The sequence below is a fragment of the Copadichromis virginalis genome, linkage group LG1, assembly GCF_057382275.1.
Source record: "Copadichromis virginalis isolate Kocher_CV1m ecotype Utaka linkage group LG1, C_Virginalis_male_GT1.1, whole genome shotgun sequence".
Lineage (NCBI taxonomy): Eukaryota > Metazoa > Chordata > Actinopteri > Cichliformes > Cichlidae > Copadichromis > Copadichromis virginalis.
The window spans coordinates 39,788,939-39,816,274 of NC_140618.1; the positions used below are offsets into that span (position 1 = coordinate 39,788,939).

The window sequence follows — 27,336 nt, forward strand, 5'->3', positions numbered from 1 at the left end:
AAAGAGAGGGAGAGAAAGAAAACCAAAGGGGAGAAGAGATGGTGAGAAGGGGGGGAAGAAAGAGAAAAAACAAACAAACAAAAAAACAAAACACCTGGATCACCTGTATGGAGAAAAAAAAACAGAAGAGAAAGCAAACAACAAAGAGCAACATAATAAAAAAAACAGCACCATCACAATAAACTAGCTAGCAGTAGATAACAGTAGATACTAAATAATAAACGATATTGTGCAGCACGCAAGATAGACAGCGCACAATGTGCTTTGAGGCAGCAGCCAAGAAAGCTGTAGTCCGCGTCTGAACACCCGTGTGTACACCTGTGTGCATACCTGTGTGGATCAGCATGCTTGTATTCCAAAGGTTTCTCCATGTAACGATCTGCTAGGGAGTGTGGGGAGCCACAGCCCCGTCCACCAGGGTATGAAGCAGGTATGGAGGAGATCCAGGTCCCAGATATCCAGAGGCCCCAGAGTACAAGGACCCGAGGAGGACCACTAAAGGGGGGGGAACCGTGCCACCCTCCTGGGAAGAGCTGAGTAGAGCCCCAAAGGAGAGGTCATCCAGCAGCTACGGAGCAGAGACCAGAGGGGGTTGCAGTGGCGTGCCCGCGGGCTCTGCCGGCAGCCAGCTGTGCCAGAGAGGACCGAGCTTCAGGCCCAGAGGCCTGAGGGCATCCCACCCCCCGGAAGGAGCCCAGCCGGGCCACAGGCGCCCGGCCCCGCCAATCGGCCACCAGGAGTGAGCCGGTACATACATGAGCGCCCAGCCCCAGACGACAAGGACCACCAACACACGATAAAAGTTAACGTGAGGGATTCTGGTGGTCAGGGACAAATGCAATCGCATAGCAGGATGCTATACACGGGCCAAACTTCAGTCAGGAGAACTGCGATTATTCATCCACAATACGAGGTTAGTTGTTAACATACTGCAACAACATGGGAATAGAGCAGCTGCGAAAGAATTCAACATTAATGAATCAATGTTACGGAAGTGGAGGAAGCGCAGTTTTTGGCTTTCCCCATATTTCAAAAGTGCTTCATCTCTTTGCTATGACTGTCGCCTGCCATAATTTGCAGATGATAATGGTTTTAGCCGCTGCGATGCTTTCGACCAAAACAGGCGCAGCTTGATGACATCATCAACATGCGCTATCACGATAGAGCGATATAGTCAAAATCTCTATCGTTGGCCAAATTTATATAGTTTATATCGTATATCGTTTATATCGCCCACCCCTACTCTGGACCTTCCTCCTGTGCTGATGCAGATAAAAATAATCTACCTTTGACTTTAGTTGTCCTGTTGGAAATGCAGATTAATAAAGAAGTAAAAAGAGATTCCCGGTTTTCCATTAAAAACTGAACACATGCTGTACTACTGACAGGATTACACTTGTGTCAGAAAGTTTAGGCAGTGCCATAAAGGGCTTCATTTTTTAAATTATATTTCATGTAATTCTACCATATAGTGAAGAAAAATCCCAATTATTTCATAAGTTTCAAAAGCCTTTATGAACAAATAATAAAATGTTTAGCTTTTGTTATTAGCCTACCAAGGTTTTTGAATTGAATGAAATATTTGTGAAGGAGACTATTAAATCGTGATGTACTTAGCCACTCAGTGGTATCCAGGTGTATCTTAAGACATGGATAGTAGCTAAGGAGGTAGAGCAGAGTATCCATTAATCGAAGGGTGCAGACGACCAAGTCTGCATGCTAAAATGTCCTTTGGCAAGTTACTTTACTGTAGTTACTCTCTGATGTGTTCATCAGAGTGTGAATGTTAGATAGAAAATACTTATACTTGTATGACGTGCTTTCAGTACTTTTGAGTGGAAAAGTGCTGTATAAGAAGAACCAGTCCATTTACCATTCACATTGTGTTCAGCTGAAGGGTGCGTCCAGGTGTTAGATCAGATGTGGAATTGGAGGACAAGTCTGACATGTGATGAGCTTTTTGCATGTCATTCATAGTACACTCCTCTTCAATGGATATGATTTTAAATTGCTTTGGTGCATCCACCAGGTCACCACTGACCTGGCTAGTCTTGGGTTCACATCTACTCAGTTATATGGAATTCTCAGCCATACGGCATACTCAACTAGAAATTGGAAAAAAGGAGAACTATAAGTTCGTTGGGGTTCTTCCCGGTGGATGAGAGGGTTTGTTCCCTGCGTCTTAGGGTCGGGGAACGTGCATGACTGTCATCTGTGCTTATGCGCCGAGTGGCAGTTCAGAGTACCCAGCCTTCTTAGAGCCCCTGGGTGGGGCGCTGGAAGATGCTCCACCTGGAGACTCTGTTGTCCTATTGGGAGACTTCAATGCTCACGTGGGTAACGACAGCGAGACCTGGAGGGGCGTGATTGGGAGGAACGGCCTCCCTGATCTGAACCCGAGCTGTGTGTTGTTATTGGACTGAGGCAGTTAAACAACTCCTTGGTGGCAGAGCCACTGGTGTGGATGAGGTCCGCCCCGAGTTCCTGAAGGCTCGGGACGTTGTAGGGCTGTCCTGGTTGACACGCCTCTACAATGTTGCGTGGAGATCAGGGGCAGTACCCCTGGACTGGCAGACAGTCGAACCTCAGATACAGGAGGAACAATGCGGTTTTCGTCCTGGTCGTGGAACACTGGACCAGCTCTTTGTCCTCTCAAGGATACTTGGCGCATGGGAGTTTGCCCAACCAGTCTACATGTGTTTTGTGGACTTGGAGAAGGCATTTGACCGTGTCCCTTGGGAGGTGCTACGGGAGTATGGGGTGTCTGGCCCATTGCTATGGGCCATTCGATCCCTATACAACCGTTGCAAGAGCTTGGTTCGCATTGCCGGCAATAAGTTGGACTCGTTCCCGGTGGGTGATGGGCTCCGCCAGGGCTGCCCTTTGTCACCGATTCTGTTCATAATTTTTATGGTCAGGATTTCTAGGCGCAGCCAAGTGGCGGAGGGCTTTCACTTCAGTGGTCTCAGAATCTCATCTCTGCTTTTCGCGGATGATGTGGTTCTGTTGGCTTCATCGGGTGAGGGCCTCCAGCTCGCACTGGAACGGTTCGCAGCCGTGTGTGAAGCAGCGGAAATGAGGATCAGCACCTCCAAATCTTAGGCCATGGTTCTCAGAGGGAAAAGGGTGGAGTGCCCACTCCAGGTCGGGGATGAGTTCCTGCCCCAAGTGGAGGAGTTCAAGTATCTCGGGGTCTTGTTTGCAAGTGATGGGAGAAGGGAGCCGGAGATCGACAGACGGATTGGTGCTGCGGCTGCAGTGATGCAGACGCTGCACCGGTCCGTCGTGGTGAAGAGAGAGCTGAGTGTAAAAGCGAAGCTCTTAATTTACCGGTCGATCTACGTCCCTACCCTCACCTATGGCCACGAGCTGTGGGTAGTGACCGAAAGAACAAGATCGCGGATACAAGAAATGAGCTTCCTCTGAAGGGTGGCTGGCCTCTCTCTTAGAGATAGGATGAGAAGTTCAGCCATCCGGGAGGGGCTCAGAGTAGAGCAGCTGCTGCTCCACATCGAAAGGAGCCAGCTGAGGTGGTTCGGGTATCTGACAAGGATGCCTCCTGGGCGCCTCCTGGGTGAGGTGTTCCGAGCATGTCCCACCGGGAGGAGGTCCCGGGGCAGACCCAGGACACGCTGGGGAGATTATATCTCTCGGCTGGCCTGGGAACGCCCTGGTGTTCCCCCGGATAAGCTAGAGGAGGTGGCTGGGGAGAGGGAGGTCTGGGCTTCTCTGCTTAGGCTGCTGCCCCCGCGACCCGGCCCCAGGTAAAATGGAAGAAGATGGATGGATAAGAGAGACTTATAAGGCAAAAATACATGTAGGAGTATTCTTTTAGATGGAGAGCCACATCTTCTACTTATTGGAACTAAGAAACTATGCATTTTTGTTTAGCATGTGACGTCACTGTTGGTTGAGATGTTATCTCTCTTGCTCTTGTTCTATCCTTTGCACTGCTTCAAGGACTTTAGTCACATGAACTTTTAGCTGAGTACTGTCACCATGTGGTAATGCCAAAACATATAACCCCACCAGAAATGTAGCTAGTGTTGTGTTGTGTTGTTGTTGATCCTTTAGGTTATCCCTGTCATGAAGGCATAAGTCATAGCAGGAAAACAACTTTTTTATTGAGAAAAAGAGCCATGAAAACTTTTGTCTGTGCTGTCATCCATGGTTTTTGTTTGTTTCTTTTTTTGCACTTTGTGTGTTATATTCTGATGGTTTTCCCTTTAAGCTAACTTTTCAACTAACCAACACTGACCCATGCAAAGAGTCATTGCCTTGGCACAACATGCTGCTGGCCGTTTGGAGTATTTTATGCGAGTGTGTCTATATTCCATATGTAAAGGTTGATTCTATCAAACGTTGGATGGCTGCAAATTTCCTCCAACTCAACGAGGGGAAAACTGAAAACCTTGTATGCGCTCCTGACAGATTTTTACCCTTTGGTCCTCTCTCAGTGTGTGTTAAATCCTCTATCAGGAATTTAAGTGTCACTTTTGACTCGATTCTCACATTGGATGGTCATGTTAAATCTCTGGTTCGGTCTTGTTTTTATCATTTACGAAATGTGGCTAAGTTAAGCCCTATTTTATCTCGCTCTGAACTGGAGATTGCTATACATGCATTTATTTTCTCGCGCTTGGACTGTTGTAACTCACTGTTTATGTGTCTAAGCAAAGGTTTCCTGGGTCGGCTGCAGGTTGTGCAAAACGCTGCAGCGAGGCTTCTGACCAAATCCTCCAAGTAATCACATGTGACACCGTTGCTATCACAATTACATTAGCTTCTTGTTGAATTTGGAGTCCATTTTAAGGTCCTGGTTCTGTCTTTTACAGCTTTGCACGGACTGGCACCAGCTTACATCTCTGATCTTCTACAGCCCTATGTCCCTAGCAGGTCCCTGAGATCATCTGATCAGGGCCTACTTGCTGTACAACAAACCAAGATGAGCACTAAGGGTGATAAAGCTTTTGCCACTAGACTTTGGAACTCTCTCCCCCAAAGCTTAAAAACTGTAGACTCAGTAATTGTTTTTAAAAACCAACTCAAAACTCACCTTTTTATTGCTTTTGCTTAATTTTTGCCTGTTTTATTTGTTATGTTATGTGCTTTGTACTTTGTGATTCTGTCCTAGAAAGGTGCTATATAAATAAAATGTTATTTATTTTTATTTATTTTTATCCAAAGTCTCTCTTTTTGCATAAGGAGCAGGGCAAACATATACCAACAGAGCACCATAGGTTTCACATCAAGGATTTTGAATCTGTACTTGGTTGTCTGATTATGCTTCACTGATGTATTATGCAGTTTTTGCATATAGTTGTCAGTGTAGGCACTCGGTATTGTCTGTCTTCAATGCCGAGTGCCCCAAAGATTGCTCAAGTCTTAGACTTGAGTCTAGTCTTAGATACAGTTTAAATCCAAAGATCTGAAATGTGTTTATTATTGTAGAGAAAACCCTGCAGACCTCCTCTGGGCCATATAGTTCCTTTATTTTTGGTTTATTTTGAGTCATTTGCTCATCATCTGCTGCTCACTGGAGCTCTAAATCTGTTCCCTTCAAACACACAGTTTATCCTTTTTTTTCACAGTGATGGTGCTCAGCTGTTTTAGGATATTATTTAGCCTAAGGATACCACTGGAAGCAGACACTTTCTCTCACTCCTGTCCAGATACACAAACACAAAAGGCTGTACAAACACATAAAACACAGAACAACTCTGACATGAATGATCAAGTTTTTATGGTCGTAGTACTTTTAATGCTACGATAACTTTATTACTAGAGGAGCAATTTTGTTTGCCGTGATGACTATATGAATTTTGCAGGTGTCAGTTTTGTTGGAAAATCTGTTTGCTTTGGCGACTCTGAACCGTGAGAGTACCACGAAACGTTTTCCGAACATCTCCGCCTTATTCATTCTATCGATTGCTTTTTGAAAGGGGGTTTTGTGGTGGACCTTAATTCAGGGCAAGTATAAATGTATCAGTGAGACATGAAAAGCAAGAGAGCCGCTTTATTTGGTCAGAGGAATGGGATTGCTCAGGGATGTCTGATGACTTTATTGATTCAAATTTTAATATCCCCTGTTGGTATAAAAGTCACTACAAAGACTTTCATGTTCGGGTGGACTTAACCCTTTCAAACCTGAAGCTTTTTTAGCAGTAAGCTGGAACTAAAACAATGCTGTTCACATTCTCACTGTAAAGTAGTGCCATCCATCATCCATAATCAAGATTGTGTGGCTCAAACACAAGAAACAAAACCAGTGCTGATATTGATAGAAAGAGGCACGCCTGGAAGTTATTTCCTACTTCCAGCATAAACCGGTCTTTAAGTCTGACGTCATTAGCCGTGTCTGGGCCCAAACTCCGCTTCAGTCAAACGAACATCACTGAGAGTTACAAACTGTCTAAATTCTTTCATCTTTAATAACATGATCAGCGTTGCTGCTTTACCAAGATTGTGTGGCGAGGGGCGATTGTGGCTCAAGAGTTGGGAGTTCGCCTTGTAATCGGAAGGTTGCCGGTTCGAGCCCCGGCTTGGACAGTCTGTTGTTGTGTCCTTGGGCAAGACACTTCACCCGTTGCCTACTGGTGGTGGTCAGAGGGCCCGGTGGTGCCAGTGTCCGGCAGCCTCGCCTCTGTCAATGCGCCCCAGGGTGGCTGTGGCTACAATGTAGCTGCCATCACCAGTGTGTGAATGTGTGGATGACTGGTTGTGTAAAGCGCTTTGGGGTCCTTAGGGACTAGTAAAGCGCTATATAAATACAGGCCATTTACCAGGTGTAACTATGAAGTTTAACATCCAGGTATCCATGAAAACAGGATTTATTAAATGTAACATAGTTAGAAGTTGGAAGGAAGGGAGGGGCCGTGCTAACACCTGCTGCTCTCTGGCAGCAGCACCATGCTCTCCCGTGTTTTAAATGCACCTTAGAACAACACGCAGCAGCACTACACATGAGCGAGAGGAGGGAGGTAGTTTGGACCCGGAAGCAGGGTTCATCATGTCATCACTTAGAGACCGGATGAGAAAGAAGCTGGCTGTGCATGTAGGAAAGCCTCATTCACATACAGTGATAAATGATGTAGTGTTCTGCAGATGTGGGCAGCATAGCCTCAGAAGTATATTATCATATTTCAAGGAAATTTGCAATGATAATATTTACAATGATATAGAAAAAAAAGCTGAACAATATTCTTATGCAGCTTATAGTCAGCAACATTTATTAGTACTAATCAGATGTGGGGCATTTTCTAGCCCTATTTCAACAGTGAAGACATGTGGTCAGACTGGGTCTACTGCCCTCAAGGCTTATGGCACCTGCTCATCCCACTGAGCTAAACCATCAGAATGCAAAGTGTCAATCTGGTGCCACAAGGTGCCAGCAGCAGCGTTATGTTTTGACACATCAGCAAGTGCACCTCTGAGTGGCTCATTAAAAAAGAAGGTATTGGAGTTAGAGTCTAGACTTGAATCCAGTTGGCACGACCTTAAACAAACCTTTCATGCTTGAAAGGCCTCCAGTGTGGATGATCTAAAACAATTCAGCAAAGAAGAGTGAGCCAGCTTTCCTAATGTTATCCACTTATCAGAGACACTTGAATACAGTTTTGTTAAAGTGCAGCTATGTTTTCACACAGGTTTGGAATTTTTTTCTCTTAATAAATAAAATCATCATTTAAAAAGTGCATTTTTTATGTGTCTAATATGAAAATATGTTTGATGATCTGAAACATTTGAACAGCAAGTAGCAAACAAAGAAGACAAAGAAGCAGCAAACACAAAAACAAAAAGATATGAAGTGTATAAAAGTAGTGATCCTGCAGTTGTTGCATTTCCTCTTTTCAGAGTTTTAACAAACCCACAGGAGGCATAACTAGAGAGATATAAAGCTAAGACCTGGGAGTGATGAATTAGACTTGTGTTAACCCAGAGTGAAGTTAAAGGGGAAAAGAAAGAGCCCACAGCTCCTCAGAGTGCAGCTCAGATTGTGTGTGTAGTTTGTTTGTACAGGGTTTGGAAGTACATTTGTGTTTAGCGTGCTTTTTCCCACCAGGTGTTTCACTGTAGTGGATTATATTAGCCAGAAACGCAGTGTGTAATTCACGACCTATGTTTTTTCTGCAGCAACATTGAGCCAAATACTGAAAACAAGTCAAACATCACTTTTGGATCGACTGATGTAACAGACATTTGCTTAACTTTGTGCCGTTCTTTTGTTATCTTAACATGTGTTTGGACGCCTTATATTCAAGTAGGCTAATGAGTTCCTTTCCCTCATACACTCCTGTCACGTTACGCATACATGATGATGGCAGAGGAGAGAAACTATGAGAGAATCTGTGTGATTCTACATTACTAGAATACACAGTAGAGACTCTCAGGCTCTTAAAAACAAGGAGAAGCAGTTGGAATAGGAAAAAGTTTGTGGCTTTCTGTATGATTCCCTGTTGTGCTTCACAGTGGCTCCACTGTGGTAACAGCGGGACACATAAAAAGACATAAAGAGACATGATGTTTCTGGATTGTCTTAAACATAATGTCTGAGACTGATCAGAATTTGTTGATCAAAGGTCAAGGTCACTGTGACCTTACAAACCATAGCTCAGAATTAAACGACAAAGTTTCACACAAATGATTTTGTTCTGCCGAAACATTATCTGAGTACAGCTGTTGGCCGTCACCTAAAACAGGAACAGGAGAGAAACAGAAAGGGAGATAACGAAGGGATGATTCAGGGTCACCTTATTCATCCCTAACTATGAACTTTGTCGAAAGATTAGTCTGAAACCTAATTTTAACAGTACGGATGTCTCCCAAATCCAAACTGGAAGCTGGCTCCACAGTTTGAAGGATCTCCCTCCCACGTCTGAAAACTTTAGCAACCACATGGAAGCCTGCATGAGGAGAGTGAAGTCCTTTATTGGACCGGTACTGAAAAGTCACCCATATGCATAAGAATGAACAATAATAATAATGAATCTGGACAGAACTGCAAACTGACTAGTTGGGTAAATGCCAAATGGTCAAGTTCGTGTTTGTCTGGTGTTTTTGCTTTAACTCTAATCAAAATCATTCAGTGGAGAATTGCTCAGATAGGCACCAGTATGCACACAAACCCCACAAGTCAACACACAGGCGCACTAAAAAGAAAGTCACGTGATATTTAGTCTTAAAATAACGCTGGGAGGAAGCATCGTTTCCTATAAATAATTTATTTATAGGTACATCACACAAAGAGCAGCGTGCCTGAGCCCACATTGCTCAGAGAGCAGCTTTTTATTTCTGAAACAACTACAGCGCAGCCCACTATCAAAATATGGCATGAAAGTAAAACCTTTTAAGATGGCTGCACTGAGGCGAGAGAGAAAGAGGGATGAAATTTGGCAAAGCAGTTCATTGACAGAAGAAGCTCACTATCAAATTAAATCCGTATTTAAGAATGAGTGGTATGATCCATGCACCCCCGAACCTAAGCCACAGATAACGTTCTCAGTACCACTCCCACATCCAGTGACATCACACAGTAACCGTCGCTTAGCAACGGGAGAATGTTGGGCCTCGCTGTGTACACGGTGGAAATGCAGTTTTTAAGAGTAAAGCTTAGCAGAGCCTCGAAAGACTAAAGAGCAGTTTGCTGCTGAGTGCAGCGCCGCGGTTGGGGCTTTGTAGCGGTGGACTGGACCGGTGACGGCACCAGCTCTGGGTCTCCTGGTCAGGACCGTGCACAGAGCGATCTCAGTCTGAAATCCTGGTTCAGTGTGACATCTTCAAACAGTTGTAATGCAGTCGGAAAATCCTTTTTGGGATTTAACACCCAAAAACATTGGCAGCGAATAGGGCTGGGCCATATCATACCGTTCACGGTAATACCGGTATAATGTTGGGCAACGATAAGAAAATGAGATATCGTGATAGAATATGGGTAAAACGCGCATGCGCAGTGCCTTTGTTTTCATACGCACATGGCAGAAAAAGCATGGCGGCGACAGAGAACGAGGAGGGCGAAAGCGGATCGTTGAATGAAACGGATGAACCAGAACTGGTTTGTAAAATGCTGCAACTTCAGTGGTGTGGAACTGGTTTAGCTTTTGTCCGTCAGATACACAACAAAGCACTATTTTTGGTAGAGCATGCTAGCAGGCCGTCGTTATTACCGTGTGTTTTGGAAAATACGGCACACTTAACCCTGGAGAACCCATGGGGTCAGAGCCGACCCCATTGGTTTTCTAGGGAAACCATGGTGTCAAATTTGACCCCATGGGTTCTCCAGGGTTAAAATCAATCCTTTGATATTTCTGAAAGTCGACAGAGCCCCTTATAATCCCGTGGGCCTTATGTATGAATTCTGGTTGTGTTTACTGACCTCGAAACGATTTTATGTACACGGCGCTCGAAAATCTGTCAAATGTTTTAGTGCGACTTTGCTAAGCTACAAAGCCGCACCGCTTGATGGATTGTCGGAGCATTACGGCTATCGTAGGCAGGAGCCTCGCGGAGTGATACGTACTGTGCTTCAACATGATATCACCGTATTGTGTGTGTATAACCTCTTTTTAAGTTTTGTGGATATTATACATGGTTATGCTGAGGATATGTCGGCCAGTTTCCACTGGAAATGCCTTTTGGTTAAACTGTCAGCGAGGAATTTGCACTGTTACATTTTTATATAACTTTAATGCACATAAAAAAACAGCTGCTTGTTTAAGTGAAAATACATTCATGGGGTTTTTTGCACTAATAAAGTTGTGGAGTTGTAAAGTATTTTGTCTAGTGTCAATTATATCGTCAGTTATATCATCAGTTATATCGTTATTGCAAATTTTCAAATGTATATCGTGATAAATATTTTTGGTCATATCGCCCTGCTCTAGCAGCGAACGATGTTTCCGGCTAAAGAGGATCCACTGATTGGATTTTCAGTCTACATAGATTTTGTTTGCAGCAATCAATGAAAATATCTTGTGCAGCTCCGTCTTCGTCTAGGCGTATCACAGTTTTTGTGTCCAGTTGTTTTTCATGCTTACTAGAAGATTACATCTTCCTCCTATTCGCATTTACAAATCTCTACAAATGTCTGATTAGAGTCGCACACGTAGGAAGAATTAGGCCATTAAAGTGTTAGAAGTCACAAAGATCCCCGCTTTAACTACCCTGGCATGCCAGATGGCTTGTTACACAGTGCCAGGGGCGTGTCCAGAAGGGCTTAGAGTGTCCACCACGCTCTAATCACTACTTTCATTTATTTCTTCAGATTTTAAGTTATGAATCTACTAGCATATGATCCGTATGATGCTTTGTTACTGTAGATAAAGCTGCCCAATAATAACGTTGTTTCAGTTCAGTGTTATCTGAACTGTCACTGTCCACGGTTTACATTGCTGTGGACAAACAAATGCCTTCTAGAGAAAATGAGTTATCTGGCCACAGTGACAGGAGCTTTGTCTGGAGCAGCTTTCAGTCCTAAGAACACTGCACCAGCTGTCATGGTGCTAGCATCATGCTCTGGGTCAGGCTAAGCGGGTGTGAGCTCAGGGTGTGATGCAAGCTTTGTTTGACTGCTTGGCTCTCCACCACCTGGGCAGGGTGGTAGCTAACACCGTACACTATCAATTAGAGGTGGGAATCACCATACATCCCACGATACGATATTATCACAATACTTAACGCACGATATGATATTATTGCAATTTTTTAAAATATTTTGCGATATTCAGATTCTGTACATAAAGGTAAACTTTATCAATATTCATTTAATCTAATATCAAAGTCTCGCGCTCAGTCTTTCTCTCATTTCAGTCAGTTTTATTGTTGACAAACTGAACGGTTTGTATTACAGTCTAGTCCAACTTAACTGAATGCAACCATCTGGTACAATTATAGCTATTCTGAACTATGCAATTTATGAAAACTATGCAGCCCATTCAGCAACTGAAGAATTTGAAAGTAAATTAAAACAAAATATAATTTTACATTAAATAAAAAGGTTTTAAACTTAATTAAAATAAAACATGTCTTAAATTAAAATAAGTAAACTGTCATGTTTATTGCTGCCAAAAAACAAGTTAAATACATTTGGACAGTGAAGGAATGTCAGGATTCTTGCTCAGAAAAAGGATCAACATGCTCTGAAGTCAGAGTTCCAGTCCACAAAAACTTTTTTTGTAACAAAATATCGATTTCTGCCGTCCCTGTATCGATACATTATTAGCAAACAAAATATCACGATACTACACAGTATCGATTTTTTCCCCCACCCCTACTATCAATTAGTGTCCTCTCCGCTGCAAAACAGCTCAGCAACAGTTTGTCTTTCATCCTCGGGACGTAAATGTTGAACTGCAGTGACTGGAGTGAGTGTCAGTGTACCTGCAGTCAGAGTGGATTTCAGGGGGACTGGAGTGAGCCTGACCTTGTGTGGGTGTTTCCAGGAAAAATACAGTCAGCGTCGAGCTGATGTGCTAGGTTGAAGGCAGCAGGGCATTGCTGAACACACCGAGGTGCGTGTAGCATGTGTGTGCACACACGTATATGCGCTCTCATCGTCAGTTTGATATTCAGAGTCGAGACTCTTTTAACTAGGACTCTGAGTCATCAGAGTAAAACTCGTCTCATCTTCTTTCAAACCTTCATTTGCTTCATGATGTTGTCCTGCATCTCTCGTACACGTGTGTGCGCGCGCGCACACACACACACACACACACACACACACACACACACACACACACACACACACACACACACACACACACTTTCTGCCTGTATATTTCTGTGTTTAATGAGTCTGCTTTGATATACAGACAGCAGCTTCCTACAAGGAGGAAAAACACACAGAATTCAGAGAGCTCTCACCCAGCCCTCAGTCTTACGTGAGTGCTGGGAGGTAAAGACGCAGAGGCAGATCAGGGTCCAAGTTTCTGTGAACGCTGCTGCTTTTAACATGATATGAAGATATGAAGGCAAGTACACGTACATGCCACTGTGTGTGACTACCAAAAATAAGGCCACAAACTGCAGCTCCTCTAATGTCCACTTGAGACTAGTTAAAAAACTAATTTCCTCACAGCAATAAAAAGCATTTTCATGTCCGGGTTCTCAAAAACAGTTTTAGTCTATCTGGACAGTTTCCCTTCCATAGCAACAAGGTGCAGCTGATTAGCTTTTCCACCTGTGCTTGGGTTTTCTCTGGACGCTCTGGCTCCCTTCTACATTCCAAAGAAAACCATCCATTCACTTCTGCTTATCCTTTTTCAGAGCCTACCCCAGCTGTCTTAGGGCGAGAGGCAGGGTACACCCTGGACAGGTCGCCAGTCTGTCGCAACCATTTGGGGTGGCTGTAGCTCAGGTGGTAGAGCAGGTCAGCTACTAACCCGAAGGTTGGTGGTTTGATCTCAATCTGCTCCAGTCTGCATGCCAAATAACCTTGGGCAGATACTAACCCCATGTTGCTCTCCGATGCACCCATCGGAGTGTGAATGTGTGTGAATGTTAGATAGGCACTTACAAAAAGTGCTGGTATGATTGGGTGAATGAATTAGTTGTATAAAGCGCTTTGAGTGCTCAGAGTAGAAAAGCGCATTTGCACTATGGGCAATTTAAAGTTTCTAGTTAGCCTATACCCACTGACTGCATGTCTGTGGAGTGTGGAGGAAGCTGGAGTACCAGAGAGAACCCAAGTTAACTCCACAAAGAGGGTCTCAGGACCTCCTTGCTGTGAGGCAAAGGTGTTAACCACTGTGCTGCCTGATCCTGTTGCAGGATGTCATCTTAAATGTTGATACTAAATTAGCCAAGGATGTAAGGTAGATAAAGTGCTTTAGGTGTATAGAATTAAGTATGCATGAATAGCTTCTACTATTATGGCCAGTATACCCTTACTGGCCACCATACCAGTATGGGTGTACTGGTTTGCTTGCCAAATACTGCAAGATTTATTTGCACACTTACAATTAATCATTTTCAGAAGTACTGCCGTCACTGGTCTCCTTTTGTTTTCTCTATAAAAATCACCTCCAATAACATTCACACTGTAACTAATACTAACATGGCCTACCTTTACAGCAAAAAGAAGCAGTTTTTGGACTGAAACAGTGACACTGAAACCTGTCACATGTCAGGTCTTTCAATCACAGTTATTGAAACATTGCTGAGATTCAACTTTTCCGCAGAATTGAACCTATTTTGAACCAGAGCCTGGCCGACACTGGCCTGATGGGGAGAGTGCTTACACGGCTGTTTAGGGAATAAAAGAATCTGAGCTTAATATATAAACCAACAGTCAGAACAAATCGTCTGTTTATATTTTGTGTTTCTGAAAAAAAGTATATAATGAAATATATAATATATTATAATAAATATGAAATCATATAGTAATATATAAATATCTTAATATGCTGTTTCACATATAAATATTTTGATGAAATATTATTTAATAAAATGGAAATATTAGATCACCAAACATTAATAGTGTTATCAGTTTTAAAACCCTGTGTTGGTCGGACTCTAATATGTAGTACAAGCAGTATGTTAGTGCTACTGCTGCTGGCTGACCCATAGGCTTGATCATGGATGTTTTCCAGTTGTTGTTGTCAGATACTGTTCATCAGCTGGAGGGCTACTTCTTCTTTTGTCCTCTACTTGTCCAGCTTCTTGGGATCTTTTAAGGACACGCTGCACACCATGCCAAGATTTACGTTTTTAGCTAATAGTTCTTTGAGAATCACCTAACAAGGTCCGTTTTATTTAAAATGTCTACACTGTGTTATCTTTGGCATTTTTCATAGATTCAACTAAAGAAATGGGAACAAAATGTTTCTTTTCTTCAAAGTGCTACAGTGTAGCACTTTGAATATTGTTCAAGAACAATTTAAAAACATTGAAGAAAGTCTAGTTCCTTGGAAGCAAGACATAAAGAAATGAGGACTGACTGCAGTATGTGTACGTGTGTGCCAAGTTTGGTTGTTCGACTCCAGGTTGTGTAGGGCGCGTTTGCAGACTGACAGACAGAGATTTGGTGAATTAAAGTGAGATATTGAAAAAGGAAAGTACAGTATTTCATAGTTAGCTACTTGTCATGATCCCCGCTTCTTCACTGTTGCTAGTCATTTAATCCTAGCTTGCATTCAACCTTAACTTCCTGTTTTTGGTTCAGTCAAGGACATAAAGCTGCTGCCGCTGGACTGCGATGGCCCTGAGCTTTTTAGAAGGGACAATGTTATGTCCAGGTCCATCAGCATGTCATGTCCTTTCATGTCTGCTGCTGATTTGTCTCTGTTTACACACAACTGCTCAGAGGTTTTTGATGCTACAAGAAAAATGGTCTGCAAGTAGTTTTTATTTTTAATTTAGTTCCATCAACCACCTCCCTTACTGCATGTATAAAATTATAAACACGAAGCTTTTGCACACTACTGTATATACAGTGAAGACAAGTCAGGTGACCTCAGTGAGGGCCTGTTAATCCCTGCCTACTCCGGCATCTGGATTAGTCGGGTGACATCATATCACGGTCTGCACAGGTCAGATTATAATTGGTTAATCAGATTTGTGGCTGTCAGTAAGTGAGGCAGCAATACTTACATTAGAAGAGATTGGATTGGGCGATCAGAGCTCGGGGCAGCCCGTGTACAGCTAAATGGTCTGGATGATGCCTAATGGTTATGATAATGATAATGACTTCTAAATAGGCCCTTCTGCTTGATCTGCTGCCTTTTACATGCGTATTATATGGAGGCTCTGATTTCCCTGAGTGTTTTGCATCCATATGTGATGTGTTTGGCTGCTTGTGTGTGTTTGTGTACCAATGATTAAACTGCTAATTTTACAGCCATAAAGCTGCTGCTTCGTTGCTGTTTTCCTGGACTGTTTTGCCAGTTTATGGTCTTCCGATTTCAAATCTCTTTTGTGTCTTTTTCCATGTAAGAGGACCAGAAAGAACACTATTCACTCTTCTTCTTCTTTCTCTCTCACCTGTGCCCTTTCGGGGTTGCCACAGGGGATCATCTGCCTCCCTCTCACCCTCTGCACATCCTCCTTCACTACATCCATTCATCCTGTCTATGGTCTTTTTCTCCTGACTGGAAGCTTTTGACCAATATATTCACTATTCCTCTTCTGTACATGACTACACCATCTCAGCCTTGCCTCTCTGGTCACTCCGAATAAAAATCTTGAACTGTGCCACCTCCAGCACAGCCTGCTGTCTTTTTGTTAATGCCACCGTCTCCAAACCAAACATCAGAGTGCGTCTCACTACCAACTAAACCTTCCCTTTCACTCTTGCTGCTGCGTTTGTGTCACAAAGCATCCCTCACTATCGTCTTTGCCTCTCTTGTGCAATGTCCATTAAGCATAAGATAGTAGTGTTACTATCTTATTTAGCCCGAGACACAGTAAAAAAGCTGCTGTGTTGTATTGTAGCAGTTGCCCGAACCCCCATGAGTCGTCCCCAGTAAGGACATGTGAAAATTTGACATGTGAGTTTCACACACACTTTTGTTTTTCACACTTCTTTATCCACACTCTTGTACTCTTTGTTCCTGGCTGCCACTCACTGCTGACTGCTGAGCTCACTGCTGAGGAGAGGATAATTAGTTACACCCAGCTGGTGCACCAAAACCAAAACCATACTGCGCACATTCATCTTGCACTGCTGGATTCCAGTATGCAGTGGATACCTGGCCATGGGAAGGTGTTTAGCTCAAACTTGCAGCATACACCTGGTGGTTGGGTCAGCTCGAGTGTGATTAGCATGTTTACGTCTGCCCAAATGAAACAGATCAAGGTAGAAAACAAGTTCACTTTATTCTGACTAAAGAGCTCAGGTGTAAAAACAGCCTCAGAGACGTACATTCAGAATACTTATATGTAAGTAAAGCTATTACAGTAGAGCTTCAGTAGGGAAAATTAATGACCTACTCCTTCTTTTTTTATTTGAATTCTATAATATTTTTTATATATTGTCTTTTTTTTAAGATAATAAACGTGATTATACAGGTTTTTTTAAACCAAGCTCAATTTGTCTGATTTTTCTGGTCCAAATAAACAGATCTGACCAATCGGAAGACTGCATTTAGCAACAAGTGCACTCATAGCTCAAATCGCACACTGGTACCAAATATACTGTATTTTTCGGACCATAAGGCGCATTAAGCGAAACCAAACAGTCAGATAAGTCAAACTTTATTCAACTCATTCTTCTTGCTTCCTCCACTTCTGTACCATTGATTCATTAATGTTGAATTCTCTGCAGCTGCTCTGTTCCCATGTTGTTGCAGTATATTAATGACTAACCTCGTATTGTGGATGGACTATCGCAGTTGTTCTCCTGTACGTAGCACATCACTATATATACCAGCTAGCCCAACTTCAGTAACCCTACAAACGTCACTGCTGTTTAGTTTTCTGTCTTCATTTATGTTGGAAGTGATAGCAGAGCTGTACGTTTGAATTTTTCAGAAATCTCTCAGTCAGAACATGCTATATCATGTTTAGGTGGAAACTAGCGAGCTAACTTCCTGCTAACTCTGTTACATAGGGCTGGGCGATATGACCCAAAATTCATATCTCGATATTCTTTAGCTGGATGGCGATATAAGATATATATCTCGATATTTAACAAAAAGAGAGTTCTTAGTCAAAGCTGTGTCCCAGATGTCACACAGGCACTTTTATTAACATAGAGCATAGATGTACATAAAATTTACTCAAAAATAAATTATGAGCATTTATTAAATAATAATGCTCCATAAATAAAAGAAAACAATGTTGTTTTTGTGCATAACAAAAAGCTCACAATTGTGCAGTCAAAATGTAAACTCTGGCTACATTCACTCTGCAGGTCTTGATGCTCAATTCCGATTTTTTGATCAAATCCGATTTTTTTGTCAGCGTGTTCACACTACAAATAAAATGCGACAGCAAACGCGCTCTAGTGTGAACGCTCAAAGCGGCCCGCATGCGCAAAAGAAGACTTCACACACAACACGCTCTGTTTAGACCCAGAGCAACAGTATTGTTTGACTGATGGCCCTTAATATAAAGACTTCGGACTTTACATTTCCCAATTTTTGCTTTAAGTTATTTTGTTATTGACATAATAATGTAAATAACCTAATAATGATCCTTATTGCTGTTTTAGAGGAGCGGTGCTTCAAAGGATAGCTGCAGATTTCTGTCAGAATCTGCAGATTATACAGTACAAATAAAATGTTTGTACATTGTCTTCCCAACAGTTTCACTGATATCTACACTGGATGGCCAGGAAGCGTTCGCGATGTCTTCTCTGGCGCTTCTCTGGCGCTGATAATTGGCGTCTGTCTTGTGTCAGTGACGTAAAAGACGGATTTAATGCGACCTGACGGTTCACACAGCAGTCGCTTTCTAAAACATCGGATATGTATCGGATAGGGGTGCAACGATACACAAAATTCACGGTTCGGTTCGGTTCGATACTTTGGTGTCACGGTTCGATATTTTTTCGATACAAAAAAATGTTCAAGCATTTTTAATTTGTCATTTATTAAAATTATAAATATATATTTTAACTCAAAAGTACAGTTTTTAAATTTAACCCTAACCCTTGTGCGTGTTTTTTATTTTGACAGCGAATGCGCACCTGCGGACCACTTATGTGCAGCCCTGGTTATTTAGCTCGTCATATTGCAGCCACAGAAATTCTTTTGTCCATGAAACCATAAAGCTGCACTTTCTTTTTGCCTTATAGTCTGATTTGTCATAACTTCTCCGTTTTGTGGTAAGCTTTTCTTTGGCTGTCACTTCTTCACCCTGACCTCTCTTATTTGGCTCAGCAGAACTGAAATGCTTTTACACACGGACTCACATAAGCTCAGCGATTCTCTGCACGATCAACCTCTCACATGTTTAAGCGTGCTGCGGGAGATTTCACTTGTCAAGTTTGCATAGTAAGCTAACGATTAATAAGACGATGTCAGAGGAATTGGTGCACAAATTATCATCACTCACAGATCAGTGCTGTCGCTCTCTATACACAGTTCGCACAATTGCAAAGTGAAAGCAAAAAAACAAGCGCAAATTCAAACGCGACTTCAATATGTCACATATTGACATAATTACCCAGCTACATTTCCGAAAGAATGCAAAAGCATTGACATATATTTTTCCTACAATAGCCCGACGGGCAGGGAAGAGATAGATTTTGGTAGCCCGACTGAAAAAATCGCTAGCTCCAGGACGTCGGGCTAGCGATATTGCAAGCCCTGTATCTGATTGAGGAATCACTCATCTTTGGAAAAGAGAGTTTATTACAGAGAAATGTCTCTTTCCAAAATAAAAGCTATACTATCCGCTTCTTCTGGGCTATATTCTCAGCAGCATAAGGAGAATCATGTGCTAACAGCTGTCTAAATGACTCGGCTAAAGTTAGTAGCATGCTTGCTTTTTTTTGTCTGCTTCCACTTGTCTTTGCACTAGGATGATGTCGGCGTAAATGTGCAGTCATATTCGTTGTGTTCCCACTAGTGCTTTCAGGTTAATCTCGTTGAAATGACCTTAACGCCACAACACGGCAAATCTCCGTTAACGAGCTACCGCCGATCGCTCCGTGCATGGGGCTAGACAGCCAACACGTTAACGAGCTAACTGCGCTAACACACTAGTTCACACCAATGTAATTGAGCATTGCATGGCACATCCAACATACTGTTTTACTTTAGTCCATGACTCGCTTACCTTCAGGGTCATACGTCACATGAAAACCAAAATAATTCCAAACGCCAGATCTGAATGAGAGTGGGGGAGGTCCATGTTAAAAGGAGAGCTTAACTTCTGTCTCGCTAGCTTGCCCTGCGCTCTTCCTTCTGACTATGCTGTCTGTGTTGAGCGCTCAGTGGATCTGCGCTGGACAGTGCAGCCTAGGCGGAGTAGTCGAACACAGATTCACTGAGCGCTCAACACAGACAGCATCGTCAGAAGGAAAGTTGATAAAATAAATTACAAATGTCGTATTGTTCGATACATATGCGTACCGAACCGAAAGCACTGTATCGAATGGTTCAATATCGATACGAATATCGTTGCACCCCTAGTATCGGATTCAGTACCACATACGAAAGTGACCCAGATCGGATTTGAAAATATCGGATTTGTGCCGTTCACACTGTCATACCATGATCGGATATGGGTCGCATAGGGTCAAAAAAATCGGATTTGATGCGCTTTCGCCTGCAGTGTGAACGTAGCCTAACAGACGCTGAGCATAGTAACAAAGACAGATTTCACAGCTGCTCTGTTCCCAACTTCTACTCTGTGACTGACAGCCTGGAGTTTGAAATCCTCTTCGTAACCACGTCTCTTAACAGGTGCCATTTATGGTCCTTATTCACAGTAAGGTAATATTACGTTGAAGCACAGTACGTATCATTCCGCGAGGCTCCTCGGTAGCCGTAATGCTCTGACAATCCATCAAGCGGTGCAGCACCGTAGCTTACCAAAGTCGTACTAAAACATTTTTTGACAGATTGCTGAGCGCTGTGTACCACATAAAATCAGTTCGCGGCCATCAAGCACAACCAGAATTCATACATAAGGCGCGCTGTCAACTTTTGAGAAAATGCAAGGATTTTAGGCTGTGCAGCGCCTCTGGGCTGTATGCCGTTAGCGTGGTTAGCGTGGTTAGCTCGTTAGCGTGGTTAGCTAGCTAACACATTGACAGCGTCCAGCCCCACGCACGGGTCGATGCGCAGTAACTCGTTAATGGAGATTTGCCGTGTCCATCTTGTCACTTCCTGCAGGTGAAGCCATGGGGGAGGAGGGGGAGTTGTGTTCAGTGAAGGAGGGGCGAGGCCGAGTAACGTTGTGTAAAGACAAAAGTGGACGAAAGAGAGGCAAACTTGAGGCTCCACAAGTATAGTTATAACGTAACATAGACTATATCTATATAAAAGATATTGTCACATCTTATATCTCGTATAAAAATATATCGATATTTTTTTAAAACTCGATATATCGCCCAGCTCTACTGTTACATTTAATAAATTCTGTTTTCATGGATGCCTGAATGTTAAACTTCATAGTTACACCTGGTAAAGCAGCAACGCTGATCATTTTATTAAAGATGAAAGAATTTAGACAGTTTTTAACTCTCAGTGATGCTGCAGTGTTCGTTTGACTTTGAGACCTGAAGCCGACGGAGTTTAGGACCCAGATTACTCCGCGAGGCTCCTGACTACGGTAGCCGTAATGCTCCGACAATCCATCAAGCAGTGCGGCTTTGTGGCTTACCACAGTCGTACTAAAACATTTTTGACAGATTTTTGAGCGCCGTGTAGCACATAAAATCGGTTCGAGGTCAGTAAGCACAACCAGAATTCATACATAAGGCGCACTGTCGATTTTTAAGAAAATTAAAGGAGTTTAAGTGCACCTTGTGGAAATAGTAAAATGACACTATTGTACCTAAGACACACAAATAAACTCCGCTCTGGCTCACTGAACTGATTCTTCTGCCTCCTCAGATGTGTTCCCAGTTCTGCCCCACTGACATCCTGATATATGTATGAAAGCAATTGTAATACAGCTTCAACTGCTGGATCAAACCATGCAATTCTTCCTGTGAACTGGATGAACCACAATCTCTGTTTCTTCCTTTTCTCTAAATGTTTTTTGAGGAACTTTAGAACCAGCACATCATCACTTCATGTCAACTTAATTTTTGTTTCTTTTTTCTGAGGACGAATCTCTGCAAAACCGCAACAGTGTGTGTAGATTTGGATCCGTAAAATTTTGTGCTGTTTTTATGCATTGTGCTTAGTTTGTAATGTCCTTAAGTATAAGAATAACTTAATTGATCCAAGAGGGAAATTCATGTGTCTGTCATAGCTCACCTGCTATTTGTATGGGTATTAAAAAGCCTGATGGCTGTGGGTGCAAATTATTTTCTGTATCTCTGTGTTTAACAACAGTAGGAGAGGAGTTTTGCAGTACTGATGTTTTCTGTTCCATAAAGATGTTGTAAAGCGGGTGATCAGACTTATTCAGGATGGCTTCTAATGTCTTCAGGATGCATCTTTCCACCACCTACCCCAGCATGCCCAGCCTGGCTCCAATTACAGAGCCAGCCTTCCTCACTAGTTTGTCCAGTCCTCTTGTAGTCTTACTTCTGTTGCTGCATAAACAGCAGACCCCAGCATACAACAGCACATTTGTCACCATAGACTGATAGAACATCTGCAGCAAGTTACTCCAGATGTCAAGAGATCTTTGTTTCCTTAACAAAAGGAGGCAACGATCATCAAATATCATTTCCTTTGTCTTAGAGGTGTTCACTATGAGGTTGGTTTTGTGACTCCAGTCGCTGAAGGCTTTTACAAGATCCCTATATTCAGATTCCTGTCCATTTCTGATGCACGCCACAATGGCAGGGTCAGCCAAGTATTTCTGGATTTGGCAGGACTTGTATTTGTATTTGAGTTGTATTTGAAGTCTGCTGTAAACAATGTGAAAAGGAACACCCAGGACAGTCCCTCGTCAAGCCCCCATGCTGCTCATTCATGTCCCAGAGACACAGTTACCCAAACTGACAAACTGTGGCCTTTCTCTTAGGTAGTCTGTAATCCAGAAAACAGAGAAGGAATCTACTCGCATCTCTGTGAGCTTGTCTTTTCGGTTGGATGGTATTGAAAGGACTTTAAAAATCAAAGAACATAACTCTCACATGAGCGCCAGATTGCTCCAGATGAGCTAGGGCTCTGTTTGCATGCAAACTGCAGAGGAAGTTTGTCTTTGATCTCAAGTCTCAGTCGGTGAAGAATCAGCCAAGTTTTTCATGATATGCGATGTGAAGGCCACGGGTCTATAGTCGTTCAGTTCGGGTGGACGCTTTATTTTTGGTACCAGCACAGTACGGGATGTTTTCCACAATGTCGGCACCTGCCCCAGTGGTAGGGCTTTCGTCGCTTTGGCTCTCGACGAAGGCCGTCGCACTTTTCTCCTCTCCCTTCCCTTATCTTCCCTGCTTAGCTTCTGTGTCCTTGTCTAGTCTCATCTATTTTCTACTCTTGCCCTGGAACACTCTCTCACAGTCTGTTCTCTAAAACCTAAAAGAGGAATTATGGATTTGATCAACTGGTCCCTGAATGCAATTGACACCCTCTTCTCAACGAGAAGCCTGGGCTCGGGTGAGCCTGAGTGTCCTGGAGGGACGTTCCCTGCTGGATACACGATGGGTGGGTGGCATAACTGGAGGGTCGTGTGCCTGGCGGGACTGTCGATCGAGGACATTGAAGATATCTACCTTTTCGGAACCATGATAACAGGGTTCTTGCTGATCGGAGCTGGCTTGGCCCTGGCTAATCGAAGATTAAAGAAAGCGGAATCGGCTGTTCAAAACACCACAAGGCTGCCCGTTGGGATTGAAACGATGGGACGAGTCGTGAGTTCTCAAAATGGGCTCATTGAGCGCAGCACGGATAAGATCTTGGAGAAGCTTACGGCTGCCGTGAACACTCAGACTAAGACTTCTGAGCGAAAATTGGATAACATCTTGGAGAAACTCACAGCGGTCGTGAGTTCTCAGAATTTGCTCTTTGAGCGCAAGAATGATAACATCATGGAGTGTAAGATGGATAACATCTTGGAGAAGCTCACGGCTGTCCAACGGGAGATTGAGAGACCAGTGTCGGACTGCTAGAACAGCTTTGAAATTTACATGAGTTGTTCGCACTAAAGTAAAAACCACCATCATTTCATGCGGCTACCATTTTGGTGCCAGCTGTGGTCTCAAGGCTGGAGCTGAACATAACAAATTCTCACCCTAATAACAGACTGTGTTTAGACTGTTCCCCCCATTCCATGCAAGGCTACCTGGGTCTGCTGGAAGACTGTTTACTTAGCCTGGCAGGGCGAAGGACACTATCAGCTAACTCAGGACACACACACGCATACACATACACTGATACACACTCATCCCCCTCCCTTTTCAAACGCCTTCGATGCTTGTTCCCTCCCGGGACAGATGGCGGGTCGACTGGACCAGCACAGACATGCTGCAGGACCGGATGCGCTGTCTACACCGGCTCTCTCTTACCCTTACCCGCCCCTGTTGCTTGTCTTGTGTTTCTGTAGTGTATTGACAGTCATGTGCTTTTTGCAGAGGTGGAAAGAGTACTCAAAATTTGTACTCAAGTACAAGTACTGTTACACTGGTTAAATTGTACTCAATTACAAGTAAAAGTACTGGTGTTAAAAAAAATACTTGAGTAAAAGTACAAAGTACTGTTCTCAAAAACTACTCAGAGTATTAATTACTTTTTAACAGACTGATGTTTTATTCTGTTGTCAATAGCAGGCATTCAACTCGATTCACCAGTATAAATATTTATGTTCAAAGCACATTTTTCAGATGAACAAGGTATAGAAAGGTAACTTGTTTTGTAAATAAATGTAGATATAAAAGGAGGAATTTTGTTTGTTAAAACAATGACAAAAATGTTTCTGAACATGCGTAGAACCATTTAAACTTTTCCCCATACACTGAACAACAGGCAGGTAAGTGTCTTAAAGTCTTAGCATTTCTTTCACACTTTACTTTCTGAACCTTTTGTTCAGTTTCAGCAAGAGCTGGTTTTCTAAATTAACAGAGGCAATCCGACTTCGTTTGGCAGTGAAGAGTAGACCAGCACAGCTAAAAAGTCGTTTACACGCAGCAGAAGCAGGCAGAGCTGTGTTTAGTTTAAGAGAGAGGTTTTTGATGGCTGAGAAGGAGTGCAGCAGCTCCATGGTGTCTGTGGCACAAGCAAGATAACCATCAAGCTCAACTGCACTTTGCAGCCTTCTGGAGATTGGTCTGGAGAAGAATTCATCTTCATCAGATGACTCTCTTTGCTGATCCTCACTCTCATGCTCTGTCGTTTCAAGATGTTGTTTGATGTATGTCAAGGCTGTAATTGCAAGTAGATAACACAATTTTGTTATTTAAATTTCAGTGATTATTCCTGAACACAAATTTAAAATCGGCAAATTCTCAAAAAGGATTGTTTAGTATTCAGGACAGACCATCAATAACTTACAATGTATTAGGTGAAATACTCACTTAAGCATGTGTTCAAATGTAAAAATACACAAAAATGGGATCACATGAATCCTTACCAGCCTCTGTTACATCTGCTCTGTCAGTCCAGGAAGTCTTGAACTTGGGTAAGAGGACTGCAGCTGCAGCCAACTCTGGATCCTCCATCATCGCTCCAAAACGCTTTTGAAGGCCATTTTGCAGGGCTCTGATGAGTGGCACGCATGTCTTGCTTGATGTCTCCAGCCTGCTAAGTTTGGACAGTAGTTGTTGGATTACTGGCAGGAGCCATCCCATAAAGGAAGTGGACTCAGACTGAAGGATGTTTGAAGCTTTCACCAGTGGCTTCATGGTGGTACAGTACTCCCTTAGGAATGCAACTTCTGCAGGACTCAACCTGTAAGACACAACAACAAAACCCACCATGACTATAATAGGGATCTTCTGATTTAATATTAAGAGTCTGCTCACGTTTTTAACCATCCATTAAGGAAAATTCACAAAATTTGAAACCATATTGGTAGGTGTCCAATTTTACTCACATTTTCACCTTGAACTCCTCACAAATGCTCCTGATGGCATCTTCCCCCTTCTCATCAATGATGCGTATTATCCTTTCAATGGCAAGGTAGGTTGAATTCCATCGTGTTGCATTGGGACGAATGATCTGTAGCTCACACTTGTCCTCTACCACTTCATTAGCCAAATGAGATCGGCCAGTTTTGTTCCAAATGGCCTGGCATTTTGCAAAGGTTGCACGGGAGAGCCTCTTGTAGGTTTCATTCATGCTCTCTGCTAGGGCAGCATCAGATGTTGCCACAAGGTTTAGCAGGTGACATGCACATCGCTGATGAGGCGGAAGTTGATACTCCAAACCAGAGTCTTCATCAAGAATTGCACTTGCCTCATGGTAGTCCCTATGGTCAGTCAGGTCAATAGTTTCTGGGTCTGCTTCATCTTCAGCTTCATCTGCATCATTTTGTGCCCCAAACATGTGGAAGGCCTTGACAAAGTTGGATCCACTATCAGTTGTGGTTCTTACAACTTTGCCTCTAATCTTGTATTGGCAATGGATATCATCAAGCGCACCAGCAAGCATGTCAAATGTGTGAGACCCTCTCAATCTTTTGCATGCTAGTGCTGCAGATCTTCTTTCCAGGGACGCTTCCTCTATCCAATGGCATGTGACTCCAAGGTAACTTTTCTGATGAGCTGACCAACAATCAGTAGTGGTAGCAACAAATTTGACTTTATCCAATGCTGCAACCAAAGTCATCTTCATGTGATCAGCAGCTTCACAGATTCTGGCACGGACAGTGGGTCTGGAGATGACTTTGGCTTGAGGTTGTAATGTGGTAACCAATTCTTTGAAAGATGGCTGTTCTACCACTGCAAATGGCTGTAGACCCTCACATATGAAATTGATGACAAGCTTGTCAACAGTTGCTTGTGGAACATGTTTGTTTGCAGCTCTCAACATCAGGTCTGGTAACTTGGCTTGTGTATTTGCTGAGAGCTTGTTTGGTGTGGCTGTGGTCTTTCGCTGTCGAGATGTTGATGCCACAGTGATATTGTACTGCTCAGTCTTCGATGGATGTTTCCTCTGTAGAGATAAATATTATCATACGTCAGGTTCATACATTACTTCATAACATCACTGTGATTAACACTAAAAGAAAACACATTTTTAAAACATTATTCAACTAGACTTGAGCTAATCTTTGATTGTTGAGCATAGTATAAAAGAGTGGTGAATTGGTCAAATTTTGCAGATATATTGCTGTATTTATTCACAAGTGTAAACCAATTTTGAACGATCATTGCAAAAAACATGAATTTCTGTATACATTCTAAGTTCTGTAATATGTATACTATCTGTAAAAAGAGTATCGACCAATGTATCAGTATCTAAATTTTTAACTCCTTTTTATCAGTATCACCCTAAAGTTTTCAGTATTAGTCAGGTCCTAAAAATACTAAGAAAGCAAAATATGTGTATCTAGCAAATCTAATTTAAGAAAAGGGATCACATACACAAAAATGCTGCCCATACAGCTAACAAATAAAACCAATCCACATTATGTTCTTTAAAAAAAGATATCATATTGGGAAACATATAACCCTACTGATTAAGAGCCATGTCACTATGATAGACCTATATCAGGCCAATGATACTGATCAACTGATCCATCAATCGGGCTCTGGTACATGTCAGCTGAGAGCTGGAAGATTAATTTGAGATGCAGCTCAGCACTGTGTTCAAGTTTGTTTGTTTTTTTGTTTGT

The 27,336-nt window shown here is 42.7% G+C and overlaps 2 protein-coding genes across 2 annotated transcripts in view; one reads left to right on the plus strand and one right to left on the minus strand.

Moving 5' to 3' along the window:
* shank2b (SH3 and multiple ankyrin repeat domains 2b) overlaps window positions 1-27,336 on the plus strand; it is a 230,239-nt gene that overhangs the window by 166,177 nt on the left and 36,726 nt on the right. The window lies entirely within an intron of this gene.
* Window positions 24,288-27,023, minus strand: LOC146719251 (zinc finger BED domain-containing protein 4-like). The gene is made up of 3 exons (XM_085462252.1): window positions 25,594-27,023; window positions 25,132-25,448; window positions 24,288-24,923 (listed from the first exon to the last, which is right to left on the minus strand). Exons 1-3 carry the CDS (start codon window positions 26,529-26,531, stop codon window positions 24,568-24,570), a joined length of 1,611 nt encoding a protein of 536 aa, XP_085318378.1. The 5' UTR covers window positions 26,532-27,023; the 3' UTR covers window positions 24,288-24,567.

Coding starts and splice junctions, on each gene's coding strand:
- LOC146719251 (XM_085462252.1), bottom strand. CDS start 26,531: ATGTTGAGAGCTGCAAACAAACATGTTCCACAAGCAACTGTTGACAAG. Junction 25,449..25,593: donor GAGGAGTTCAAGGTGAAAAT/GTGAGTAAAATT, acceptor TGTGTCTTACAG/GTTGAGTCCTGCAGAAGTTG. Junction 24,924..25,131: donor AGCAGATGTAACAGAGGCTG/GTAAGGATTCAT, acceptor TTGCAATTACAG/CCTTGACATACATCAAACAA.